General features: G+C 35.4%; 1 protein-coding gene across 2 annotated transcripts in view; it reads right to left on the bottom strand.

The window, feature by feature from the left end:
• The window catches only part of FRMD4A (FERM domain containing 4A), a 365,617-nt gene that overhangs the window by 120,974 nt on the left and 231,187 nt on the right, over positions 1-13,456 (bottom strand). For both annotated transcript variants that reach the window (XM_044677278.1, XM_044677277.1), the window contains exons 6-7: positions 6,810-6,866; positions 4,885-4,907 (exon numbers count right to left, since the gene is read on the bottom strand). In XM_044677278.1, coding sequence (XP_044533213.1) covers positions 4,885-4,907; positions 6,810-6,866 — 80 coding nt within the window. The remainder of the gene's footprint in view (positions 1-4,884; positions 4,908-6,809; positions 6,867-13,456) is intronic.

The following is a 13,456-nucleotide window of genomic DNA, read 5'->3' as shown; positions in this document are numbered from 1 at the left end:
GAGCCCCAAGCATTGCATTGGGAGGACCTGGGTTCAAATTTGACTTCAGACACTTCCCAGTTGTTTGACCCCAGACAAGTAACTTAACCATAATTGCCTATCCTTTGATGCTCTTATGTTTTAGAATTGATACTAAGGCAGAAGGTAAGGGTTTAAAAAAAGGTGATAGCCAAGGTACAATTTTTTGATTTGCTGATGATCAATAGTTACTATTTCTATGTGTTACACAAGCAATTCATCTTCCTGAGTTTAAAACTGGCCTCAGACATTTGCTAACTGTGTGACTCTGGGGAAGTCCCTTAACCATGTTTGCTTCAGTTTCTCTCTTTCTGTGTGTGTGTGTGTGTGTGAGAGAGAGAGAGAGAGAGAGAGAGAAAGACAGACAGAGACAGAGACAGAGACAGAGAGAGAGAGAGAGAGAGAGAGAGAGAGAGAGAGAGAGAGAGAGAAGAAAAGAAAATGCTACATGTGGGCAGAATAATTTTCTGGCAATAGGAATCCGTAGTGCTGAGATCTTTAGGTATGGTAGCCTGGGGCCACATATATAAGTGGAGGCTATCAGAGGCCTGAAAGCAACAAGGATGAACTGCCGTAGGAACAAATGCTCTCTCAATGTGTCTTGTTTTCCCACCCGAGTTGTGGCTCTATGTCTCATATGTCTAAGGTTCCTTTGAAATTCTTTTTTCTTAAATAAACAATCTAGTCATAGAATCATATATGTAATATCTCTGGTTGATGATTATCTCATGTAAACTCAGAGAGAGATAAATTACTTTGATGAATCTATGACCTCACCAACACATCCTTCCAATAATTCACACTATATGCCATCCATACCTTATGCTCTATTGCTATCCACAATATGCTAGATGACCTAAAGGAAAGTCCCCCACTATATTGGGTGGTCCTTTTGGGAGAATTTATAGATCAGCATGGATGATGATATGTCCACAGCATGAAAATGTTTGGATCCTGGCACCATAAATCAATAGGAATGGAATGCATACTTATAATCTTCCATCATCCTTTTCTGTAAGATTTTATAAACTAGTCTATATTACATTCTGATGTTTCTTTTGATTGCTATCACTTAGCCAGGAGATCAAAAGTTTGTAGCCTGGAAATTTCTGGACTAATTTTGGCTCATGGTTGATGTGATTATTTTACAATGGTTAAGAAATGGTGATAGCATTTACTGATGTTTGTTCTTTTGATCCATTTCCTAATTTTTGATGTTAATAAACCATTTAAATAAACCAGATTGGTATTGCTTAAATTGCATATAATATCTTCTCATTTATTGATTTTGATATTTGTTCTAATAACAGAAAGATAGTTTAGAAATGCTTTGCATTTTGGCAACCAGTTATTTCTTTTGCACTAGAATATCATCACTTTCATTGTTTTGTGATTTCTTTTGGCATTCCCTTTTCCCTTAATTCCTTTTTAAAGAAAGTATTATTGATATAAAGGTATCAAGCTTCTGTAAAATTTATAAATCTTCCACCTACTTGTTTCTCAGAACTGAAACTTATTTTTCAATATCTGTTCCTTGTATTCCCCTGTCATTCTATAACCAAACCTCCCCTGTCACCTCTGCATTGGATCCATTTATTATAAGTTAACTTGGGGTGGGGCACTTATCAGATTTTTCATAGAATTTCTCTCCCTCTTTATTTTCTACAACAGATAGCATCAAATAATCAACAATTAACAATGAGAAGATAAATGTACATTCTAGTACAGTGTAAAGTCTTTTCTAGTAAATTATCAATTCAAGTCAATAAATAACACTAGTTCATGAAAGGAGTTAATTTTCCTTGTATATATGGACATTATCCTGTGAGTCTATTTAACTTTTTGACAAAATAGAAGGAAATCTTATAATTGGTTATAGCAAGAGCTTCCCATGAATCTTATTTATGTAGCTAATAGATAATTTTGCTAGTTGTATTTTAAAGCAAAGCATTGTATTGACAGAGCATATCCCTAGAAGAAAGACACTCTATTAAAATCTGCTAGAAACAATTGTCTATTTTCATTAAGTCTAATAGGTGTCTTTCACAGAGTGAATTCTTAGTTTAAATTCTAAACTGTAACTAACAGTGGAATCAACAGTAAAAAAAAAAAAAAAAAAAAAAAAAAGTTAATTCATAGAATGTTAGAATTGCAAGGCACCTAAAAGATTAGCTAGTCAAATTTCCTAATTTTTCAGAGGAGGAAACTGATGTTAGAGATTAAATGGATTAAACTAGAGTCACTTAGCAAAGTCACATAGCAAGCCAGTAGCAGAGATGAAATTGGAGCTTGGGTCTCTTGACCTAAGTATTCCTAAAATCAAGCAAACCTTTCTGAAGTATGAATTAAGAGCATGTTGCCAACTTTAGGTGTTAGTGATGAATTCTGTATTTTGTTGTGGAGAGTATGGTTTTATCTAGTTGGGAGATTCAAAAAGTTGGAATTTCAGATTCTTTCTCTGAATTTACAGCTTCAAGTGCTTAACATACAAGATATTTTTAAGAGTCTTGAAGGGTTTGTAGGGGAGGGGAGGGGAGTGGAAAAGGGGAAGGTAGAGGGGAGAGGAGGACAATAATCCTGGACTTGGTATAGGAAGTATAATTTATCAGGGGATTCAATAGAATGGCTCCCTTGCCTTCCAACCATGTTATGTGCTCAAAGCTACCAGCTTTCTTGATCAAGAGGTCTTCCTGTGTGACTCCCTCCCTCTCCTGACAGTCATTCCTCTTCCCAGGCAGTGACAGGGACAAACAAACTGCTCAGCAGCACTCTGACAAATGAGGCCAAATCCGGAGACTGGATTTCTCTATAACAACCCTGCTAGCATTCTGTGTATTCATTAGGCAGCAATAAATTATCACAGAGGCCAAACCTCTGCTTCCTTGACTCCAGAAAAGTCTACAGGCCACACAGATCCAAGTTCTACAAGGCAAAATTATGCATTCATAAAGCACATTCCAGCCTGTCAGGACATTTTTTAAAATGAAGTAATTTTTAAGAAACATTTCAGAGCTGGGAAAGGGGGAAAACAAGAACACCTTGATAAACTTGAGGTTAAGTGCATTAGAGATTGAAATTCACTGGGCCAATGGGTTTCAAATGGGCATCTCCAGGGATTCCTTGAAAAAGAGTAAAATCCTAATGGATATATATGCTCAGTTTGCGGCAGTCCCATCGACTCACACCTCTGCCACATTGAAGACATAAGAAACTAAGCAGAAAAGGCTCCATAATCTCAAAATATTTGTTATAGGTCAGGAATTTAAAGAGCTCCGGCAAAAGATCCTGAAAGCTTCCCCCTCTTTTTAACTGTTCTGAAGGGACAGTAAAAGGGTCACAGCTTCAGTCTTGTAGCTCTGACTGATCGTATATGTATTTTAATGAAAGACTGATTGATAGGGTCTCAGAAAAATAACATGAGCAGGGAGGAGAGAATGCAGTTATGACCCCAATGAATCAGTCAACTCACAAGCACTCCAAGGCCTGAGAGACAACAAGGTTGTGGGAGTTCAAAGATACCACCGAGTGAAATGGTGCATGCTGTTTAGGCTATTCGGTTGCAATGGAAATGATGAATGCCTGACTGGGGGAGGGGGAGGCGAGGGAGTGATTTTTATTTAAAACTTTATTATGCTGGATTTTCATTTCTGTTCTCAAATCTTAAGCCTGGACACATTGCTGGTGTTGGTGTTGAACAGATCATTCAGAAATGTTGTCAGTGGACTTTGGTTCTGAAGAAGGATCCCTATTCAGGCTCAGAGGAATAAAGTACAGCCTTTAGTAGATGGTCCCATTAAGAACATTTACAACATAACCTCCAGGACAGGATGCAGTAATATTGCTAAGTAATTTCTTTCAGCCCCATTGATCCAAGTACAGTATTTGGTGAAAATGGTTTTATAATTAATTTGCAGCTCTGTAGATTTCCTGACGTTAATAAACAAATTTTTACTAATGCATCCCATAAGTATTCCAATTGTGAATATCAGTAACAAAGTCTTCAGAGTAATGACTGTGATATCAATTGCAGAAGAGAGGGGAAAACCAAGGTAGGCATATATGTTATTCCTTTTATCAGTGAGGTCGCTATTTATAGTAGCAATTCTTTTGAGATTTAGATTCATTTGTTAATAGAGAAGAAATGCATTATATAATATATAATAAATAAAATTATAATCATAAATTATATAATATAATACATAATTTATTAATAAATTATATATGCAAAAGTTATAGGTTATATAAAAATAAATAAAATAAAGAATAAAATTAATGGGGAGATAATAGTTGACTTATAATAGGATAATAATAATAAGACAATAGGGTCCAGATGACTTCTAATCACATTTACTATAATATATTATTCAATTTATAGGAATATTGTTTTCCCTGGGAGCATAACTATCCTTTTAAATGAGGAAACGTATTGTTTATAGCTTAAAACAACAACAACAACAAACCCAGACCCAGGAAACAAGGCTTTGGGATTATCATCTCTTGTACTTGACATCTCTTGTATTTTCCCCATCTATTCTCATGCTAAATAAAATGTATTGGATCTGTCATGTGGAATAGAACTGAACAATTCAAATCTGAACACTAGATAGTTTAGAATGTTATGACTTGAACAGTATCTCAAAGCAACAAATGATGGCTCACAATAAAAGTATAGAATACTCATTACTCAACAGAAATGACAAGTAAGCTCATGTGTCTTCATTGAAAATTTATGACTGCCAAAGCACTGTCCTAATAGTGATAATAATATTGCTATTGTTTTATGATCAGGAGAAAGGTTGAATATGCCTGTGAAGGAGCGATGACATACAAAGAAAGAAGGAAGGAAAGGAGCTTTTGCAGACTCACCTGGAAAAATCTCCCTTTGCCTCCTGAAAAGAAGAAAATGTAAACATCAGTATAACAACTGCATTGCCACCTTCAGAACTCACACTCTTTTTCTAGGTTTCTGGTTTTTCCTTCAAACTAACTCAATTTGGGATTAAGTATTTATAAAAAGATAATTTACTCCATGATTCTGTCAAGGTAAAGACTCATAATCAAGGACTAAGCATGGTTGCACATCACTATAGCCTCATCTAATAGAAAGGCAGAGGGTGGTAGATATCTTGTGCTTAGAAATTTGGAGCCCCAGGGGCTATGCAGAACTGTTATCCTGGCTAAATTCTGTATCAATATGGTTGGCCCTGGGAAAGAAGGTAGGGAGGTTCTGAGATTGCTTGAAGAACAAACTGGCTCAAGTTGGGGCTTCTGGGTTGATCAGTAGCTGGATTGGGCCTATGTTCTTACACTTATAACCTGGACTCAGTCTTTAGCAACAATAGCAAAAGAATCATAAACAAAAGATAGAAGGGGCTGGCTGCTTGCCATTTGGAAAGGATATACAACATTGACCTAGTCAAAGTCATACGTGGGAGAAAATAATAAGAGAATGTGTAACTTCACTCCATTTCTGTTGCAGACCTATTCTGAGGGTCAGCTCTGGTCTAGGGTAGCCCTGATAGATCTGGTTTCATTTGGATTATTCCTAGATTAATGGTTGCTAGGGAAACTGGGCCAGGACTAACTCGAGGATTCATTTATGTTCAGGAGGAGAGCCACATTAATTCTGCTTATCTCACACCACTCCAGACCCCTGACCCTGCTCCACACAGGATCCAAACTGTGTAAATTCATCATCATTCTCCTAAATTTCCTCTGGGTTACAGGACCAGTGCATGGGCCAGGACCAGGACCAGATCTTTCTTTGTAGAGCAATAGTCACCCCTCCCTTTTTATCTCCACTACATATATTACATTCTGCTTTCTACCACAATTATTTGTGTACCTGCATTATCTTCCCTATTAGACTATAAGCTTCTTGCAAGCACCACTTCTGATTTATTTTTGCAGTTTCTTTGACATCTAGTTCAAGGCCTTCTAGACATACAGTAGGCATTTGATCAATATTTATGATTTAAACTAATGAATAAATTTGTTTTAGTATACTTTTCCATAGTTACATCTAATGTTCATTATTAACTATTTTCTCTTTTGCCATATGGCAAAGGCCTCTTTCTTATCTTTCTAGAATGGGTAAGAGAATTCTTTTATTCGTTTTTATTAGTTGCTTAATGGAATAAATCCAGAGTAAAATGACTAAGTGATACAAACATTATCAATTTTTCCTGACTCAGATTATACAAAGATTTTTCCTTAATAAAGATCTGATCTCTAGGACTGGGTGAATAGGGTTTAATTAATTTACTGGAAATTCTGATGGATTTCATGTGCCTAATATCCCTTCCCTGAATTTGGCTGGAAGCAGTTAAGGAAACAATTAATCAGTGGTTGCAGTCACAGCATTCTGGCCATGTTTGCATGTGTATTTGCTAATTACTTAAGTGATTTACTATTTTTCTCCCTTAATGCATTAGCAGCAGATTATTTTTAGTTTGGGTTTTTATGAAGCTGTCTTGTTTGGGATACCTAAGAGCTGGTAGAAAATTATGGCAATGTGATTTTAATTAATATACTATGATTTCCTGATTTCCTTCTGTGTACATGTATTTGCATGTGCATGTATGTGTGCAGTCTGCATGTGTGAGTGTGTGTGTGCATGCCTTTGTGACTCAGAAAATCACTTCACTAAAGGAGAAGCCAGTCAGACCCCTACCACTAAATCCTTCTTTGAGATGCAATTCACCAATAAATCTGTTAGGTTCTTAATCACATTATCTGGCTCTTTAACACACATAGTCCTAGAACATAGAAAGGAAAAAGTTTTCTCTTACCTGCAAAATATAGGAAGCTAATTCAAATACCACTTCACTATCAACCTCAATAAGTTCCTACAAAGAAAAAAAAGACAGAAAAATAAGGCAAAGTTGGGTTATTTTTTTCTGTAAAGTTTCCCCTACAACCTCCAATACTTTTACAACATATCTATTTTATGAGGCAATCTTAAATTAACTATTTTGACAACAAAAAAAATTAAAAAACCATAAACTGATGTGGTTTGACAATATTTAGAAGAAGCAAGCAGAAAAAACATTGAAGAAAACGCATTTGGGAAGAGCAGTTCGACTGAACCAAATATACATAAAAGAGATCCATGTTGGAGGAAACAAAATTTTGAATGAATTCATCTATCAATTTACAAAGAAAATATATATATTTAGGAAAAATAATTGTGAATTGCAACACTACTGGGTTGATGTCATATCTTGTGCAAGAATTGGATTTAAGGGAAGCAGAGTTGTACAAAAATGTCAGCCTCACCCTTTCTACCAGAGTCATCAAAATCCAGTAGGGAAAGACAAAAGTCAAGAAGACTGATGATAATACAGTGAATGACCTTGGTGTTTTCGATGTCTGACCAAGCTCTAGGCACTTTACAGCTCTGAAGCTCTTGCTTCAGCTGCCTTCATGACCATTAGAACAAATTGTTCTCATTCACCCATTCCACCAGGGGAAGTTTTCACATGCTTGGAGTAGACACCTCTCTAACTCACTGATAGGTTCAAGGCCTTTTGGCTATCCTCAATCTGGTTTAGCAAATCTGCCGAGATGGTTTACCAGGATATGGCCACTGTGCATACTACAGTTTCTCAGAGCCACAGATGAGAGTTCAGTGCCAGGTGAACATCAGAGGTGGTTGAAGAGCCCTGAAAAAGGCTCAGCAAGCCTTCATACACCACTACACTCCTCCTTGAAGATCCATACACCTTAAAGTGATCCATGCTGGAGGAGACATAATTTTCAAAGCACTGATCTATCAATTTACAAATCTACAAATTTTCAAAGAGAAGATATATATTTAGAAAAAATATCATTGGTTGGAGAACTGCTAAAAATGGAGGTACTATCAATAACTACTGAACAAAATGCCTTTCTTATTGTCTTAAAATCTTTGAAAATATTTTAAGGATATGTAAATATAAGCCACTCTAAAAGTATATGTCTTGTAAACAATTAAGCAAAACACCTAAAAGGCAGTGACTATTTCCAATTTATTATTGTTTAATCACTTCAATTAATCACGTACAACTCTCATGATCCCATGTGGGGTTTTCTTGGCAAGGGTTGGGTTGCTACTTCCTTCATTTCATAGATGAGGAAACTGAGGCAACCAGGGTTAAGTGACTTACACAAGGTCACAAAACTGGGAAGTGTCTCAGGTTGGATTGGAACTCATGAAGACCATTCTTCCTTATTCCAAATCCACTGTGCCACACACCTGACCAATTATGTCTAATATTTCATGCCAATCTCTATGCTTTTTTTTAAAAATTTTTTTTTTTTATTTTAAACCCTTAACTTCTGTGTATTGACTTATAGGTGGAAGAGTGGTAAGGGTAGGCAATGGGGGTCAAGTGACTTGCCCAGGGTCACATAGCTGGGAAGTGTCTGAGGCCGTATTTGAACCTAGGACCTCCCGTCTCTAGGCCTGGCTCTCAATCCACTGAGCTACCCAGCTGCCCCAATCTCTATGCTTTTAACTGATTATTTAAGAAAAACAAGATGTGTGCTTTAATGTTAATAACTTGGTAAAATCTCATCTACTGTATTTGAACTGTTTTATTGCTTAACACTTTTCCTTTATAGCCTTGTAGATTTTGTATATATTAATGTTTTACCACTGATTTCTTCACTCTGCATCAATTGATATAACTATTATTTTTTCATAAATATCATTCCTTTTAGCTCCATAATATTCTGTTATATTCATGTACCATTTTTTTAGCCATTCCTAAATCACGGGCCTGTTGTGTTTCCAGATTCATATTACAAACAGCATTATTATATATATTTATACATATATATATATATATATATGTATATATATATAAATATTTTTTACCTTTGGGCAATCTCTTTCACTAATCTCTTTGGGATACAAGCTCAGTAATGGAATCGACAGGTCAAAGAATATGAACAATTTAAAATTTTTTCTTGCATGATTACAAATTTCTTCAACAGTTGGCCAATTCATAAACCCATCAACAGTGAATTTGCATGTCCATTTTCTCAGTCACACTAAGATTTTTTCCCTAATATTTCATAGTCTTTGCCATTTATTATTTCTTTTGGTAGGGAGGTTAAGTAACATATTAGAGTTGTTCTTATTTACATTTCTCTTAGAGATTATGAACTTTTTCATAGAGTTGCTGACAGCTCATACTTCTTTTGAAAATTTTATTCAGATCCTTTAACCACTTATTGTGGGATGAATCTTTACCTTATAGTTGTGTATCAATTCTCAAAAGATTTTGTATGTCAGACTTTATTCAGAGATGTTAAATGGTTTTTAAAATCTACATCCTTTTTTTTTATTCTAATTGCATTGGATTGATGAAATCACTTTCACTTTATGTGATTGAATCTATATACTAGGTCTTTCTTTAAATCTTTTATCCCTTGCTTTATTAGTGATTCTTCCTACACATATAGAAGTTAGAGATAAAGGACCTCAGCATCTATAGGAAATAGTCCTTAGATTTGCATTCTAAACTAGACATTCTCTATGACAACAGCAAACAGTTTTGGTGAATAGTCTCCTAGTTTTATGTTTCACTTGATACTAACAGTCAGAGGGATGTTGAATAAAGTTACCTTTGTTATTATGCCTTTTAAGAACTTTATGATTTTAGTGTATGAATGGAAATCAACTTATTGAGGGAGATTCTTTAAGGTAGCATTTTATTCTATCAAATAAAATATGCTTTTTAAAAATTGTCAGCAAAAAGAAGTACAACAGGATCTTGTATTCTCTTCATCTTTCAATTCGTTATGAAATTGTAAAGATGTCTTTGGTTGTAGAATATCTTTTGAAAAGGATTATTATTTTCTTATTAAGAATTGCTTTTAATGTCCCCAAACTTCTCCAGAAACACCAATGGTGATCAGCAGCTATATAACTATGTATCATATATTCTCACCATTTCTGAAGAATTAAAATAGTAGGTCATCCAAGGGGCACTGGTGAGATTCATGATGGGGAAGAACAGGCTGAAGCATATTAAAGAAATCAAAGTGATTTATGATTGAAAAGAGAGGTAAGCTGGTAATGTAGCAAGAGAAAAGAATAATAGAAATACAGCTTGCATATTCCATTGTTATCCATTTAATGTCAGATCTTAAAGAGTGCTTGGTTGTTCTGCCTATGGAGGAATTCCAGGGAGATATGGAGAAGAACTATGAAGAATGAGAAGTGAATGTGTTCCGATCTGAACTGCTGGATAGAATATACATATAGATAAGATCACATATTCACTGAAATATCAGAGTTTCATGGCAATTTGGTGGTATACAAGCTTTACATCATCTTGGGTAGTATCACTTTTTTCATAATATTGGCATGGCCTAAACATGAACTCTAAATATATATTTGATTATTTAGGTTTTCTGTTATGAGATTTTATTTTATAATTTTTAATATAATTCTCTCTATATATGTATAGATCAATTTCCATGCATATGATTCTTATTTAAAATAGTATTCTCTTCATAGTTATTTTTCTTATTGCATTTTTATACTAGTAATATAAAGAAATGCTGATATCTAAAATACTTTACTAAGAAAATTTTGGCCAAATGCAGTGTTTCCTTTTTGCTTGTTCTCTAAATTTCACAACCATTTGACATCATTCTCTCCTCCCAACTCCCTACTTCCTTTTCTTTTACTATATTCTCTAGTGGAGAAATTGCTCTCTTCCCAAAGAAAGCCAATCCTTCTCCATGTGCCATCCCCTCTATTCTTATCTACCTTATTGCCCCCACAATTACCTCCTCTTCTCTCTTAATTTTCAAATTTCTTTCTATCTTGCCTTTTTTAGCTACTGCCTATAAACATGTCCAAATCTAACATCCTTTAATAAATCCCTCACTAGATTCTCAAGATAGTGTCCTATATCTCCTCCTTTCCTTTTCTCAAATTCCTAGAAAAATAAGTTAATACTTCTTGTTTCTGTGTGTAGTATAGTAGTATAGTAGAAAGTCTCAAGAGTCAGAGGATCTGGGTTCTAATTTTGCCTTTTTAAGCCTCAGTTTTTTTAATCTGTAAAATGAGGCTTTGTCCTTTAATAATCTTTTCAGCTCTAGAGCCTTACCTCCTCATCCTCATGCCTCATCACTCAGATGAAAACCAGGGATTTCTGTATTATCAAACCTAATGCACGTTTCCTCAGTTCTCTTTTTTCCTGATGTTTTTGCAGCATTGGACACTGGACCATCAGTTTCTCCTAGAAACCTTCTTTTGTCAAGAGTTTTCAGGAGACTTTTTCAGTTAATTTCCTGTTTGACCATTTCTTCTTTGTTTCCTTTGACACATCTATATCCATATCCTTGTTTCTAACTGTGGGTGTCCTCAAGGCAATAGCCAGGGCCCTTTCTTTTCTCTCTATACTCTCACTTGAGGAAATCATCAGTTTACAAGGGTTTGGTTCTCATCTCTATGTAAATGACTGCCAGATCTGTATATCTCAGTTTCATTTCTTTCTTGATCTCTAGTACTGAATCACAGGACCTAGATACATTGAACTGGATGTCCAATAGCCATCTCAATTATTTTCCCCAAAAACTTTTCTCTCTTCTTAGCCATCTCCTCTTTTTTGTTGTTGTTGTTGATGATATTACCATTCTTATAGTCACATCCAGGTTTGCATGCTTGTTATCATTTTTGTCTACTCAGTCATCCTAACTATTTTGCCAAATTCTGTCTCTAACTCCACAGCATCTATTTCATCTCATCCGACTTACCCCTTTCCCTCCACTGCTACTTTAGTTCAGGCCCTCATCATTTCTCACCTGAACTATTGCAATGGTCTCTTAATTGGTCTCAGGGTCTCACTTCTTATTCCACTCTGATCCATCCTCTACATAGCTGCCAAAATACTTCTAAACTGCAAGTCAGACCATGTCATTTTATTACTCAATAAACTCCAGTGGTTCCCTCTCCGTTCCAGGATCAAATACAAACTCCTTAATTTGGCAGGCAAAAATCTTCACAACCTAATCCCAATTCAGGCTGAAGGGGTGGAGCAACAAAGTCTGGAAAAGTCAACCTTTCCAACCTTATTATACATTATACCCCTTCCACATTCTGTGATCAGGCCAACTGGCCTTCTTGCTATATTGTACATGACACTCTACTTTGTATTATCTGTGCTTTTGTCCTGGTTAGCTCCCATTCCCAGGATTCACTCCTTCCATACCTTTGCCTTTCTTTCTGCATGGCTCAGGTCAGGTTCTGCTTTCTACACAAGACTCTTTTCAACCTACCAGCTCTATCTCATGATTACCCTGTATCTTTGTAAATATTTTATATATAGCTTTATATGTTCATGTTTGTTTTCCCTGACATAATGCAGACTGTGTGAGAGCAAGGACTCTTTACTTTTGTCTTTGTATCCTAGGTGCCTAGTATGGTACCTAATAGGCATATCAAAGCTTGCTTGCTTGCCTGAATTTGTATTCTGATACTTTAGGGGGTTGATTTTCTAATAATTAGTCTATATCATCTTATCTACGTATAGGAGAGATTTCACTCCACTTTGCTCATATTTGGGATTTATACTAATTGTTTCCCTATTGTTGAAATATCCTTGTAACATGACCAGTAATCCCATGGAAATCTGACCTAGAATGGCAGGGTGGTCCCAGGACCAACTAATCATTGCAGCCTAGATTTAGAGCTGATAGGGAGCTCAGAGGTGTTCTAATCCAATCCTTTCATTCTCCAGTGATGAAGGGTCAGATTTTATCTGATGTTATTTTATATCCTTTCTAAGAGCCCTTACCATTAAACCTGGGATCAGAAACAATTTGACTTTGAGTCAATGTTGTAATCTTTAGTTGTTAACTTTCATTTAAAAATTACTAAATAGCCAACATAGTAGGACTTCATTTTACATGATCAATTTGGACTTGATGTAAGGAAAAATTTCCTACTAGCAAGAGCTATCCCAAAAGGGAACCAATTACTGTTGGGAAGGTATTATTTCCCTCTTATTGATGGTCTTCAAAGACAGTCTGAGGGATCACTTGTTAAAGATGTCATATAAGGGATTCCTACTTAAAGAAACATTGATGTCTTTCCCATTATGAGATTTTGTAAGAAATTATTATTTTTCACCAAGAATCATATGCTTGGCTTCTATGTTTTCAACCTTAATTTATAAATTAGCTAGATTTTTTTCCTCTTAGTGTCAACATGAGTTCCTACAAAGTGGAATCTTTCAAGGGAGAAAGGCAGTATTGAGCAAGTTACGAAGTCACTTTCTGTCTTGGGCATTTCTTCTTAAAAAATAATAGTGATAATATTTGCCACTGACTGCTTTGGATGGTTGGAATAAGAGTTTTCATGGGAGAATATAGGAGAATCAACATCAATAACTCTACTTCAGACAGTATTTTATGGACATTGTAATTGATATATGGT

Source organism: Gracilinanus agilis, chromosome 5 (genome assembly GCF_016433145.1).
Source record: "Gracilinanus agilis isolate LMUSP501 chromosome 5, AgileGrace, whole genome shotgun sequence".
Classification (NCBI taxonomy): Eukaryota; Metazoa; Chordata; class Mammalia; order Didelphimorphia; family Didelphidae; genus Gracilinanus; species Gracilinanus agilis.
The sequence above is the reverse complement of the archived record's forward strand: the minus strand, read 5'-3'. Positions and strand labels throughout refer to the sequence as shown.